The sequence below is a fragment of the Lissotriton vulgaris genome, chromosome 10, assembly GCF_964263255.1.
Source record: "Lissotriton vulgaris chromosome 10, aLisVul1.2, whole genome shotgun sequence".
NCBI lineage: Eukaryota > Metazoa > Chordata > Amphibia > Caudata > Salamandridae > Lissotriton > Lissotriton vulgaris.
Window position 1 is genome coordinate 1137919491 of NC_141698.1, and position 15658 is coordinate 1137935148.

Sequence of the window (15658 nt, forward strand, 5' to 3'; positions counted from 1 at the left end):
GTTGTTTTTACTTTGGTGTATCTAGGAAGTTTGAGGCCACAGCTAGGACAAAGGGTGTTGGAGGGTTGGAGGGAGGGGGTGCCAAATTTGTCTCCACCATTGGTGCTATCTCAGGACAGACTAGCGCTACTCACTACCCCTTCCTGTTACTTTGATTAATGCATTCATTCCAACAATTCTTTTTATTTTTTGCTCTACTTGAGTGTAAGAAAATATAGTGCTGCATGCTTTGTCCAGGCAAAGAAAAAATAGCACCAGATACTTTCTGTATGCAAAGAAAAGGGAAGGGGGAGCAGAAAATGGACACTGGCCATGACCTTGAGAAGGCCTCAGTCACAAATCCAACATAAACACTTTGTTTGCGACTATTTGTGTGGTGTGAAGGTTGTGGTGACATGAAGTGGATCTTCAGCTGCAGGGGAGGCCTCTCAGGATGGGGCAGCCTCCTCCTAACATGGGTTTAGGGGTACAACCATTATTCACTGTCATGTGGAGTGGTGTTAGGGTCTTCTGGCACCAGCTTGTGAGATGCTCCTAGAGCCTCGAAGCCATGCTCAATGCACCGGACACGAAGATGAGGAGTTTGTGTTCTTCCTGTGACCTCCTGCGGTATCGTCCGGAGTGGGAGGGGTAGGTGCCTAGACGCCCTCTGCCAAGAACTACCAGGTGTTTTACACCAAGTTCTGGCCCCACCAGGTCACAAGAGGGAGCTTCCCGAGTATAGAATACGGTTCTGGGAAGGGCCCTGACGAAGGATTGCCATACGACACACACCAGGCCGTATACCGGATCCCCCTGATCACTGAGGGATCCCTTGCAATTATATGAGCACTATTCACATTTTTTGGTCCTGACGAATTGCCTTCTTGGCGAGAAACATGTTGACCATTGACTCACTAAGGGTTGAATGAGGCTCGACTACCTTGCTTGTTCCGCCTCTATACCCCTTATTATTTTAATAAAGCAGTGAGCCATACCATTAAAAGTCTATCTTTTTGGACTCTACTGACTTTTTTTAATCTCACCCACGCTCACTTTTGCACAACCACAAACCCCTTCTTTTTTAGGCCCCTTACACCCACACACCCTTTGGCGAAGGAATAGAAGATCCCCGCCAAAGTGCAACATCTTTTGTTGCCCGACAGGCATTGCACCGCCAGTCTGTCGCAGGGGCAGGATACCGATGATGACGCTGGACGATCACCGGGTGGGATTACAAATGTAGTCCAACCGGTGAGCTGTGTGAGGTATCCCTACAAATTCCGAAAAGGGTTCACAACATTCACCCTTTCTGCCTGATTCGATGAGAGAGGCTAATGCCAGTCATTTGGCTGACTTTGCCCGGGGAACTCTGTATTAATTTTTGTTGGTTAGTCTGTCTAGGACATATACATTGGACCCCGTTAACAACTGTCCTAACCCCGTGCTTTCCCCCTTTTTGATACAACAACCCCGTGCATGCTACCTGGAGGACCCCCTGGTGACCCTCATACCGGGCCCTTAGTAGGGCCACAGCACCTGGGAACACTTACTGTTCAGGTCGCAGCCCAGCAGCTCCATGCGCAGCGTGGTCCGGCCGCTGGAGTGAGTGGGGTGCAGGCGGATGTACCTGCCCACGATTGGGGGGCTGAACGTGTTCTCCACAACTCCAGTTCCATCCACATTCCCAAAGAAGACCTGCAGAAGGGCACAGAAGAGACACCTTTACATGGCAGGACAAGGCACTGAGGGGCAGTGAAGGATCAGGCGGGAAGGGGTACAGACCCCAGCTGAAAGAGGGGTCACAGAAGAGACATCTTTAGATGGAAGTACAAGGCACTGGTGGGCAGTGAAGGTTCAGACGGGGAGGATTATGGACCCCCACCCTCTCTGAGGTGAGAGAGGGGGCGGGGCACAGAAGAGATATCTTTACATTGAAGAACATGGCACTAGGGGGCAGTGAAAGTTCAGATGGGGAGAGGTACATACCCCACCCTCTCTGAGCTGAGGGGGAGCACAGAAGAGATATCTTTACATGGCAGGACTGGGCACGGGGGTCAGTCAATGTTCAGACAGGGAGGGGCATAGACCCCACCCTCTCTGAGCTGACACTTCCAAATGCACCCACAGCATCTACGGAGAAGGGTCCCTTGTTCATAAGGTCCCTTTGCAGGGGTACCTGGGCTGGCACTTCATGTGTGAGCTTGTGCACAGACTGCCTTATGCTGTGGACAGACTAAAATCAAGTTACAGATAAATTCACCAAATGTAGGCACAACATAGGCATAATTTCTACGAAATAATAAGGGCACCAGAAGTTACATCATTACCCTTTCAACCTATGATCTCACAGGACGTAAAATGAAACCCCATTTGACTTGATAGTAGGTCACTGTAGTAAGCAGTGCCGTAGGAGCAGCAACTGCCCATCTATCTACCCCAAGGGGAGCCCGGTGCACATCTCTCCTAGAAGCACTTCACAAGAAATCAACCTGCACTGGAAGAGGGTGAATTATAAGTGAAAAATCTTTCCCAGCAGATAGACTGGGGCTACCGCCTGATATATGGACGACTCTTTCCAACTCTCTGTTGAGTAGGCTCCAGATAAAGGGACTGAATGTCCTACTCATACACCAGTTGACATCATACATCCATAAGGCCACCTCAGACTATAATGTCTACATTTCTTATCCTTGGAAACATCTCTGGGACCCATAGATTGAGAAATATTTGACCTGTCGGCAGTTTGAGACAAACCTGGTCGCATGGGAATTAATGTCCCAATGGTTTGGGGTAAGACCACGGTCAGGATCCACACAGGGTACATCTCCTCACCTGCGTTCACAAACATCACTCTCAAACCTTTACCGATTGTTTATATAAGTGTACCAAAGAGGGCATATTCCAACCTCATGGAAGAGGGCAAAAATCCACCCAGTCCACAAAAAAAGGTAAACAAAACCCAGAAATAAATTATTGACTAATAGCCATCCATCCTTGACTGAAATGGAAAGCTATTTGGGAAATTCTTACTAGTGGGATAACTTGTTTTAGGTTTAAACTTATAATAACTGATAAAACCCCACCAAAAGAGTACAGGCTCCCACCAGTGTAAACATATACCACTGAAAAAACACCTGTACAACAACAAACTAAATACCATTCAAAGAAAGGTAAAGGAGAGTGAAAATCATTTTTAGGTCTTCCCGAAAAGGCCAATAAAATGTAACTTTGTTATACAAGGTAGCAGCAAGAAAGACAGGTATAGCATTATTCTGCTTGGGTTTTGCTCTTTAGGGATGTCACTAAAATATTGTTTTCTTTTTCCTTTTGCTTTTTTCAATTTGTGGTCTTTGGTCTAAAGATGCAGATGCAGCTTTAGCAGGTTTTAGGTCTTATTTAAGTATTTTATAAACTGTATAGAATTAGGAAATATCGAAATCAACTTGATATTTTAGCTGCATTTGATTTTTTCACTGATAGGTAAAATGGCAGGTTTCATAAGAATCTTTCCCAATATGTATAATCACATTTACCCACAGAGAATGAGTAAAACTCTGATACATCAGCTCCATTTTCTAGCAAATCAGTATTGATAGTAGGTGAATTGCCAAACACCCCAAACATTCAATGCAAGGTGTATTGACAGGAAAATGTGAAAACAGTGCTGTCAAAAAGCATCTGGGATAGTGGTGAAAAGTGAAAACATAACACCAGACTGTTGGAAAATATGGAATGCAGTATCATTTAGAATGTTTCTGCAAAAAGTTTATACCAAGTTCAACAAAGATTGGAGTGATATTGTTTGTATTTTCAGTTATTCAGCTGCGTATATCTAAAAGTTATGTGATGAACTGTCAAAAATCTATACCTGAGCTGAAGTGCCTCCCAGTAAGAGATCCACTACACCTGCTAGATGGTATGCTGAAAGCATCTTTACAATCTTCAGAGTGTATGAAGAATGCTATTGACTTTGTAGTCCATTCTGGTTATTCGAACTGTCATTTAGCCGGTGATTCTCAGTTCTACAGTCTGTGAATGCTATATTATCCATGTGGCAACAGTTGTCAGAATTTTTGCTTAGTGATGATGGCAAAGGCAAGAAATGTGAGGATCTTTGGCTACTTATTGGTATTGATGTGAAAAAAGTACACTCAACTGCATTCTTAGATTTTTACAGGAAAACATGACTGCTGTAGTGGACATAATCAAAAAAGTAGAGTGTCTACAAACTTTTCAGCATCAATTGGTTTAGATGTGAAACATCTCCTTGAGAGTAGGCTGGGCAATACTTTAAGTGACTTTGGCACTGCAATATTTTTAAGTTAGAATGCTTGCCACTTGGTAAGTAAAGAAATGTTGAGGAGCAATCCGGGATTTTTTTTACAATGCATGAGAAATGGCTGGCAATTATGCATAGAAATGCCCCTTCGCCAACCATGGTTTTTGAAGTCAGGGAAGCCTCACAGTGGTATTCTGTAAAGGGGGATTTTCTAAGAACTTTGAAATGTACTGCTTCATTTTTGACCACTTCAATAATTGAGGGCATAAGCGCCCAGTTCAACGCATATGTTGCTAAACCTGTCCCAGAGAATCTCAATCTTCAGGTGCACCAGTATTGGCACAGTAAGCTATGTCAGTGGGCAGAGTTATCAAATTGTGTACTGGCTGCTGAGAGGGCCTTTTCACAGACAACAGTTTACATTCAAAGGAAAGAGCAAGTGTGCATGAAAAAAAAAGACTCAGAGAAGAAGTATTGTATGGCGTACTACAACAAGATTGATTTGTAAAACTATATTTGGAACTCATATACGCTGTACGTAGACTGTCTATATACCGTGCACTAACAGTGGAGAAAGCAAGCATTAATACATATAAAACAGTCCTTATACACCAGAAAAAAACACTGTTTCTGTTGTTTTTAATGGTGAAAAAAGTGTAACAACTGATAACCACAGTTTTTAAGGTATTGAAAACACTGAAAAACCCCCAACAGTATTTACCAAAAATAGAAAATTAAAACAGGAGAGCCTACTTACTGGTTAACTTGTTCAGTTCAATTGAACATAACTTACTTCAATACAACCATTCAGGATTTCAAACAGGTCGCTCCACTGTCGACATCATACCCCTTAAATTACAAGTTGTGAACAAATAAAGAACCGTCTTCGGATATATGCGTGTCACACTGAGTCCAGTTCAACCTCAGACAGGGTTAATCAGAGCCGACTGTGGGACAAACTATGAAAAAGGGGACTGGCTGAACTTTATTAGATATTTTGATTGCATACACAACAAAACGTGTCTGAAAATCAAGTTCACTTGCAGTAGGTCTCTATCTCAAAGGAAGCCCACATCGAACAGCCTGAGGCAGGGATGCTTCTTGATACCCCTTCTTTTTCCCTATATATATTGGATGCATCATCACATCTAGATTGCGTATCAGGTTCTTACTTATCTAGTCTATATGGGCAATAGAATTATCTTCTTCTGAACTCCATCAGGCCGGCAAACTCAACTCTCAAAGCTCCATGAATACAGCCATGCGAGTGACTGAGCAGTAAGTCTAGGGACAACCAAAGTCCTTTAGTAACTTTTAAACAGTCATCTTAGAAGATAGATGGAAAATGAATAGAACAAGGAACCAAATAAGATTACCTGTTGCTAATAAAGTATCATGGTTTAATCATATTTCAGCTAAGAAAACAAAATCATTCATCATTACAAATCTTTAAACAGATTTTTAAATATCTAAGAAGGTTGCGCAGTGGCACAATGAATAATTACACTCCAACCTAGATGGTGTTTGTAAAACCAGGGGACTTACTTATGAGAGCCCCGCATCCACGTAAAGTTGTACCTGCGTGACGTCGGTCTCTCATTCCTATTGATGAAGCCTTGCAAAGCCACCCTGAGTGGCCTCATAAATCATGAGTACGGCAAAGCAGTGCAAATTGCTGCATCACCTTACTCTGCTCCTGGGAGGCGTTACATGGGGGTTGTGGTGGTTTTACCCACGAAACACCCATGGAATTTGACACAGCCCCATATGTACACAGTGTTGTAATCCTCGGAAAGCATGAAATCTGTACGCCTCCCGAGGTGAGGCGTAACAAGGAGAAATATGTTCATTTCTCCTAGTTTTTTCCTCTTTCCACATGGAAAGATGAAACGCCTCTCGTGTTTGTTTATCTGCAGGAAGGTGCTGGTATCCAAGAGTTCCAGGGTCTGGTGAAGGAACAAAGAAAGTCTTCTCCCTGACATATGTGAAGATCTGTCTTCCAAGTAGCTTCCAAATAGGAGCAGACTTTCTATGCCAAGAAGGAAGTGTCAGAGGCAGCAATGGTGGTCCTTGGATAGAGATACAACCCGGAACACATCCCTTCACTAACGTATGCCACTAAAATCACACACACTTACAGTTGCAACACAATAGATAAGTGGAGCATTCCATCCAATAAGAGATGCCTTTGACTCCATCAAGAGACCCAAGCATCTCCACAAAAGCTAACCAGCTTGGTCCTTGGTCACCCCCTAGTGATGGACATGCTTCAAGGAGGACATGGCAGCTCCACTTTTTCTACAATTTTTTGTTGGGCAGATCTTGAGTTTGCATCTGGTTTCACAACCTCATCCTCCTAGACGCCATGTTTACTCACCATTTGAGAGTTTGTGGAGTTTCCTCTATAGCGCCTCCATCTCTTCCCATCCTGACTGTGAAAGATGATGAACTGAGAAATGTAGAGACTGGAGAGGCGCTGCCGGGCCCCCTGTGTCTTTATACCATGAATGAGCTTCGGACGAAGAAGGTCGACCTGTGGAAAGTGAGTATAGTTCATCACAACAGGGCAATAGCTCCCTGAGGCACACTCTTGCTATTTTACTACTATTATGGATGCACAACAACATATTATGAGTTCACAAACCATTTGCACATACTAACAAACAGAGCAGAGACTTCCATCAGTATTACCCAGAGCTTTCAAAGCAGCAACAGAACCTTATACTCTCAGTAGTCCCAGCTGCCCCAGTAAACAAAGACCCCATAATAACCTCATAATTACTGCATCACTCGCAACCTTCCCAGCAGCAACAGAGTAGTATGCAAACACCAGATGATCATCTCAGCATTACTTCATTTTTCATTAACAACATAGTCCTCCATATCACCCAATGACCATCCCAGCATTAATGACTTTTTCATTCAAACATAGTCCACCTCACACCACCATGACTCTCTCAGCATTCCTAGCTTTTTTAATTACCAACAAAGACTCTTCACCACCCAATGAACCTCTCAGCATTCCTACCCCTTTGATTACCAACACAGTCCTCTCTACCACCCCATGACCTTCCCAGCATTCCTACTGTTTTATTACCAAGATCGTCCTCCACAACACCCCATGAGCATTCCAGCATTCCCACACTTTCATTAGGAATATAGGCGTCCTCACCACCCCATGACCATCCCAGCATTCTTACCCTTTTATTCACTTACTCATACAGATACTAACACGTACTCATTCACCTAAATAGTCACTGACACAAGCGCACACTCACCCATACAGCAACTCTCACAATTATTCACTCACCCATACAGTCACTCATATACCCCAACGCTCACCTAACTATAACTGAAGAATTTCTCTAGTTTTGTATGAGTGAAAACTGAGCCTAACTATAACGTCTCGGTAACCTTTGGTTTTTTCAGTGAATAAATATGTATTTACACATATATTACCTACTGGCGGTTGCAAGTAGGTAGTTATAGTTAGGACCGAGTTTCCATCAGAAAAGCATTTTTTTACTTGGCTATTACTTTGGCGTTGTTTGACCAATCTGCATGAAATTTCCCCCAAAAAGTGACACAATGGGTTCAATTATTATGGAATGTTTGGGGGTGATCCGTGCAGTGGGGACCAAGAATTTGGGGTGCAAAATAAGGTTGCGTTTGTAATCTTAATACCCATAGTTACCTTTAGCCACACCTACAGCCCGAACTGCGGAACAGACTTTCACCAAAATTGGCAGGGCGGTAGATGTTGGTTCAAGGAAGAGCCTTTTGCTCATTTGGTGTAAATCTGTTTGGTAGTTGTTGAGAAATGTAAGTTTAAAATGATAGTGATATCTCTGGCCACGGATATTTCGCAGTGCTTTTGTGATGGATCATGAATGCACACACCACTGGGATGTTCTGATTGGCTGGACACAATCTGAATAGAAAGTTGCGGCCACCCTTTTATCTATGGGAGACGGTTCCTGGGGCTGAACATTTGTGTGAAAGCCCACATAAGGGGTTGTGGTGAGGATACTCCAACCCCATGGTTGAGAGATGGGAGTGTTAGTGACACCAGTAATGTGTCCAAAATTGATTTTTTAAAATCGTGTGCAAAAGACTAGGACGAGAGGCAGGCTGCATGATCTCTGCTCCTCCGTTATCAGCGTAGCCTCAGTGGTGAATCTACCAGCTTTTTAAGACATTTATTTTTGCGGCGAAAATTACATTTTGAAAGCGACGATTTTGATTTATTTTGCACATTTAAAACACTCTTACTGCTGATTCCACAAGTGCACTTGGCGCCCTGCAGTCACGTCGGTCCACCGCCAGTCATTAGTTGACTGTTTGTTGTGGAGGGAGACTCCGGAGGACAGCCTCATTGTAAAGTCACTCATTTCCGGGTTGGGCCAGTGAGAACCGCCATCTTGGTTGGGTTAGGGTCTAGCAGCTCCGCTCCCAACCAGACCCAGGCACTATAATTGTAGGAAATGGCGCGAAAGCGCAGCAGACGCGTGCAGCAGGCGCGCCGCGCCGAAGGTGCGCCAAAGGCAAGCCCGTCTGCACCCGTCCGTGCCTCAACCGGGCCCAGGGCCGGTCCCCCTGGACATTTCGATTCCCATACACCTACTCCTACTATAAAGTTCATTTCCTACACAAAGTCACAACTCCTGGATCTAAGAAATAACATCACTAATCATGTTTGTATTCGTTACAATTTAGATGACTTTATCAATAAAACACCAGCCAGATGCCCAAACTGCTCGCTTAAGGTGACTCCAAAAGCACTGGCATCAACTTCCCTTGCACATGCCTTCATTTTAACTTTAATCCTATCAATTTTGTACTTATTAATGTGCGTTCTCTCCCTAAGCATAAAATAGAAATACAGGAACTGTTAACTAGCCAGAAGTTAGATCTCGCTTTTTTAACAGAAACTTGGGGGGATCCTTCCTCAGGCCCTGACTTCTGTGCAGCTATCCCAGAAGGCTACTGTGTTTCTAGGCACGACAGGCATCTAAAAAGGGGCGGGGTCTGGCGATTATTCACCATAATACATTTGTCATAAAAACTGAGCCAATCATGGATCGGACTGTGAAGTAATGACCTTTTCTATTACTTTTCCCAATACACAATCATTCAGAGGAATCTTGATCTATAGTCCTCCAGGTCCGTGAACGGGCTTTTTAAAAAATGTACATAATCTTATGGAATCTATGGCAGGAACTCCCGATTATACTATATTGGGAGACTTCAATTTTCATCTCGAATCTGTACACGATAAGGAATCTTCCTCCCTAATAACAGACTTACTGTCAGCTGGCCTACAGCAGCTGGTTATCACACCTACGCATACGGCAGGTCATACCCTGGATGTATTGTTTACGAGTAACCCTAATATCTTAATATCTTCTGTCCTACCTCTTAAGTGGACCGATCACTCGCCAATTAATCACAAAAGTTAAGGCAAGACATATTATATCGCGTACCCCTAAACAGGTCCGAGCATGGAAAAATACTGATATCAGTCTTCTGCATAAAATGTTGTCCTTTACCCAACAAGAAGTTGCAGCAGATCCGAACACAACCGCCAATGACTATTCTTCTTGACTAGATAATGCTTTTAGTATAACAGTACCGGTCAAGAATGTCTCCACTAACCGGAATGTCCCCTCAGCACCTTGGTTTTCAGAGGTTTTAAGGTTGAAAAAACAACGGTGCAGAAATTTAGAGAGAAAATGGCGTAAAAATTACGATAATAATGCGAAAGATCTACATAAGGACTCACTCACTAAATATAAACATCTTAGGCTATCCGAAAAAAGCAAATATTATCAAACACAAATAGATTTGGCTAAAAATTCCACCAAACAGCTATTTCAGGTAGTAACCAAATTATCCAAATCCCCTACAAGCACAGTCACAGAGGTGTCACTTGAACTTTGCGATTCTCTCGCAGATTTCTTTGAAGACAAAGTGCTGCAGGTTCACTCAAATTTTGATATGCAAGCCAATCCAGATTTCGCGGTTAGAGATAGATTGGCTAATAACCTGGTTGCGGGTTTTTCAGAATTCAGCCAAGTCTCATCTGAACAAGAGAAAGAGCTTATTCTCTCTATAAAATCAGGTTCCCCTCGCGATCCTTGCCCTCCATCAATGGTACAATTTATTCCGGAGCACATAGCCCCTATACTGACTAATATGTTTAATTCAATGTTCAACACCGGATTATATCCCCGGATTTGGAAAAAGGCTATTAATAAACCTCTTCTAAAAAAAGCTACCTTGGATCCCACTCAACCCAAAAACTATAGGCCTATTGCATGCCTCCCTTTCCCTTCAAAGATTGTCGAAAAGATAATGAATATTCAATTATCTCAATATATTGATTCTAATAATCCTTTGGACTCGACCCCATTTGGGCTTAGGAAGGGTCATGGGACGGAGACAGCTCTGATTAAAGCGGCGGATGAAATTAGGATGATCCTAGATCAAGGAGGAGCGGCGATTCTTGTCCTATTGGACTTGTCTGTGGCTTTTGACGTGGTCGATCATTCTATTCTAATCGACCGTGTCTCAGCCATGGGCATAGGACATAAAGCTAAAATGCTACTCACCTCTTTTCTAGCTAACCACACGCAATCGGTCAAATTGGGAGAATTTTTCTCTGCCATGTGGTGTACCACAAGGATCCTCCATTAGTCCGAAATTATTCAATATTTATGTATCGGACTTGGCTAGAACCATTAAAAACTTAGGGATGAGAATAACGTCATATGCTGATGACACTCAATTAGTGTTGGCAATACACAATGATGGTTTGCAAGTGGCAGCCAGCTTCCAGGAGGGAATGTTAACCATCAGTTCCTGGATGGCACGAAATTGCCTAAAGCTAAACTTCGACTAAACGGAGGTAATGACTTTCGGAAATTTATCACCAAGTTGGACCCCCATGTGGTGGCCAACCGACCTGGGACCAACGCCGCAACCAGCAAAGAAGGTCAGGAACCTCGGGGTGATGTTTGACGATAAGCTCTCATTCATTCATCACGCGAGTGCAGTTGGATCCGCATCCTTTAACATTCTTAGAATAGTAAAGAAGCTTCTCCCTTTCCTTCCCTTTAGTGCGGGAAAAACTCTATTGTGTACGCTGGTTTGGGCAAAGATCGACTATTGTAATGGTCTCTTTCTGAATGCTCAGGAGAGAGTTTTAAACAAGTTACAATTAGTGCAAAACGCAGCAGCAAGATTACTTTCTGGTACACCAAAATTTAAGTCCATATCCTCAGTTATCCACCAACTACATTGGTTACCAATCAGATGCCTAACAAAATTCAAGGTTCTATGTATAACATACAAAATAATCAACGACGTTGGACCAGAATTCTTGAAAAAAGCACTTTGTTTATATACGCCCTCCAGAACTCTTCGCTCATCCTCAGCACGCTGCTTGACCATCCCACGTACTAAGAAATCATCTTAGGGAGACAGAGCATTCATCGTCGCGACCACTAGACTGTGGAATGCCCTTCCTCTTCATATTAAGTCCAGCCCATCCCTCATGATATTCAGAAAGTCGGTAAAAACCTGGCTGTTTAATCAGTGAGTACGCTTTTTAATCCTACGTTCCTTTGTCTTATAGCGCTGAGACACCTCCGGGTAGTTGTGCGCTATAAAAGTTTCATAAATAAATAAAATTGGCAACGATGATGCGACTGCCCACACGCCCACCAGGGGGATATTGTGACTATCAAGGTCATCGCAAACGTTGGTGGAGATATTAAAAAAATATCAGAGAATCATTAATATGCATTGTTAAAGAGATATTGAGATTTTGATAAATGTTTTTATAAAGTTATTTATATAGTGAGTTATATACTGTGATGGTTAGAATTAATTGTATAGTTATATTTTTTTAATGTGGTGGTGACTATTGAATTCCTGCTTTTGCTTTCTGCTTTCGCAACATAACCGCAGGAATCGTGATTGCCGACGTCATCACAATTTCTGGCCTCACAGAGAAAATAGAAAATAGGTTGTTCTAGAAATACAATAGAAAAACATGAGTTTGAATTGTACAGTAATAAGCCCATAGTATGTAAAATACTGTAATATGTGTGCATACATGTATTTTCACTTTATGAAAAAGGCAAGATCGTCGCGGTTAACAACGTCATTGCCACGTCCCGAATAACCGCAAAAGCATAAAATAGGTCTGAAAGATGGTTTTTAAAGAAACTTAGTAGAAAAATATAAGTATAAACATGCTTTGTAAGAAGTATGTATATAGTGATATGTGAAGGGCAATGTTCAGAATGGATTTTTTTACATATTATTTTTAGATGTGTTGGTGGCCATTGAATGTCTGCTTTTGTTTCTGTTTTCATGACATGTATTCGGGATTGCCGATGTCACCACAACTTCTGCTGTCTTCGTGGAAACAGAAAATAGTTTAGATGACTATTCTGGAAATTCACTTCAAAAATATGAGTTTGAAAAGTATACTTATAAAGCTCTACTGTTAAATATACTGTAGAATATGTCTATATATATGTTTTACAATTTGTACAAACCAAGTACTCTTTGCTACTACCAACGTCACTATGATGAAGTTGACATTCGCGAAAAGAAATGTATTTGTAACTGTGGCTTTTTCTAAATTGATCACAGAAAGAAAAGTTAAAACAATGTTTTTCTAAATATTTAGACTTAAACTTTATTTTAAATGATTTCTTTAAGTGAATTTTTCAGTATTTGAAAGACATTTACTGATGACAGATTCTACACTGTAAATGCAACAATGTTGTGCCGACTTACACAATTGTTAAAAATACAAATATCTATTAATGCACCTTCTGATAAACACATATGAAATCAATGAGTGGTGTAACATATAAATATAATACACAATACCAATTATAGAAAGAAAGTACTAAAATTTTAGAGGTTCACTTTAAAAAAATGAATGTTACAATTAAACAATAGAATTTTTAGAAGTTGAAAAAAAAACAAAGGTTACAGGGACGTTATTGTTAACAATTAGCATTTAAAACACCTTCAAAATTCACTGAAAAAAACAAAGGTTACAGGGACGTTATAGTTACGGTGGTATTTGACTTGTACAAAGCCAGAGAAATTCAGCAGTTATAGTTAGCTGAGCTAACTGTAACTTGCACCCCTGCAATGCACTACTTATGACCTCACATATTACATCACTCATGACATGGTCAGGGGCATCACTCATGACATCACTGATGAGATCTCAAATGACATCACTGATGACATCATCCACAGAATCTCTGACACCCCCATATAACCTTTCATACACCGCTTCAACTTTCACACTACCATTCTCAAAACCATTGACATACACATACCTACTCACTGAGTCATAGGTCCACACACACATTCACTCAACAGCCACTCGTACACCACTCACTCACTAATAAAGCCACTGATATATCTACTCATACAGCCACTTACACACTCTCAGTCAACATTAGAGCTACACCAACACCTAATCACTCACCCATAGTCAATCACGCAGCCCCTTACTCACCTATACAGTTATACACACACCAAAACACTTATTCATAGAGATACTAGCACATACTTATTCACCTATACAGTCACTGACACAAGCACACACTCACACATACAGACACTCTTACAATCACTCACTTACACATAGTCACTTATATACTCAAACACTCATCTATACTGACTTTCATATATGCGCTTACTCAACCATATACCACTGACACATCCCTTCACTCAACGACACAGCCATGCGCATACTCACTCACCTATACAGCCCCTCTCAGACATACTCACAAACCCATATAGCCACTGATTCACCCACTCGCTCATCCATGCAGGTAGTCAAACATCCCCTCTCCCACTCACACAGACACTCATACACACATACAGGTACTCAGACAACCAATCAATAACCCATACCGCTACTCATGTACCTACTCACCAACCCATGCAGCCACTTACACACCAACTGACAGACTGATACAGGCCTTCACACAAATTAGTCACTTACCTATACATTCACTGAGACACGTATAATCACTCACTTATACAGTCATTCACTCACCCTAAATCATCCATATAGGCACTCATACACCCACTGATTCATTAATACACCTTAGTGTATATATATTTAACACTCATATACTTTTTAGAAACCCAGTCACCGGATGATGTTATCAGTGATGTCATTTGAGATGTCATCAGTGATGTCATCAGTAATGTCACTGACCATGTCATGAGTGATGTAATATGTAAGGTAATAAGCAGTGCATTGTGGGGGTGTGAGTTACAGTTAGCTCAGCTAACTCTAACTGCTGAATTCCTCTAGTTTTGTACGAGTGAAATATCACCCTAACTATAACGTCCCTGTAACCTTTGGTTTTTTTCAGTGAAAATATATACATATATTATTGTGCCACAACTACCCAAAGGAAGAGACAGTACTCATGCAAGAAGGAAGGAAATCCTGTTTACTTGCACAGGTTGCACGGAGGCGTTTTGGCTAACGCCTTTCTCAACGTTTAGTCGACCAGCACCATTAAGTATATTTTATCACAATTCTTTGGTTCAGTGTTCTGTGACATCACATGTTCATAAACACTCCAAAATGTCATCTCTGAGACCATACAATTGCGGCCTCCATTTTGTAACATATAACATCTTTCTACATAATGTTGTGTGTCGAGACAGAATTCATCTAATTTGATCAATTATACGATATTCTAATCTCATAACGTAGACACCACTGTGCACTGTTATGCTAGATTTTGAACATTTGATAATCTCACTCAAGTTTCCCCAAAAACTGTCATACAACAATCATCATAGTTTTCCTTCCAAAAACATGCAAAAGCATTTAAAATGTTGATAACCCCCTACTTAGAAACATACATGATTTTTGAATAGATATCTCATGTTTCAATAATTGCTCCTCTATTGTTTTACTGTATTTTGTTTGACCGTATCTGGCATTACGAGGCATGGCAAAATTGAGTTGTGCAGTGATGACATATATTATTACTATTGATCACCTGGAGCATATCCCGTAATTTTGCCCTGTATGGGCTTTTATTTATTCATAATAGCATGTGTGGATTCTAAAATTAGCAATTTTGAGGTATGCATAGTACTGCCAATATATTTTAATTGGCATGGACATTGTAGGCAGTATATCGTGTATGGAGAATTGCAGTTATTGAAATTATTTTTCGGTCGCGGTTTACCACATCCTGGTACCAAGTGGGAAAGTTTCTTAGGACTGTTTTTACATGCTTTGCATTTAGTGCATGGAAAAAAATCCAGTGATATTTCCATTTCTGGATTCAATAGTTTCTGCGGAACGATTGCTCTGGACTATTTTAT

General features: G+C 41.5%; 1 protein-coding gene across 2 annotated transcripts in view; it reads right to left on the reverse strand.

The window, feature by feature from the left end:
- The window catches only part of F8 (coagulation factor VIII), a 424604-nt gene that overhangs the window by 33642 nt on the left and 375304 nt on the right, over positions 1-15658 (reverse strand). For both annotated transcript variants that reach the window (XM_086942238.1, XM_086942237.1), the window contains exons 22-23: positions 6639-6794; positions 1533-1677 (exon numbers count right to left, since the gene is read on the reverse strand). In XM_086942238.1, coding sequence (XP_086798364.1) covers positions 1533-1677; positions 6639-6794 — 301 coding nt within the window. The remainder of the gene's footprint in view (positions 1-1532; positions 1678-6638; positions 6795-15658) is intronic.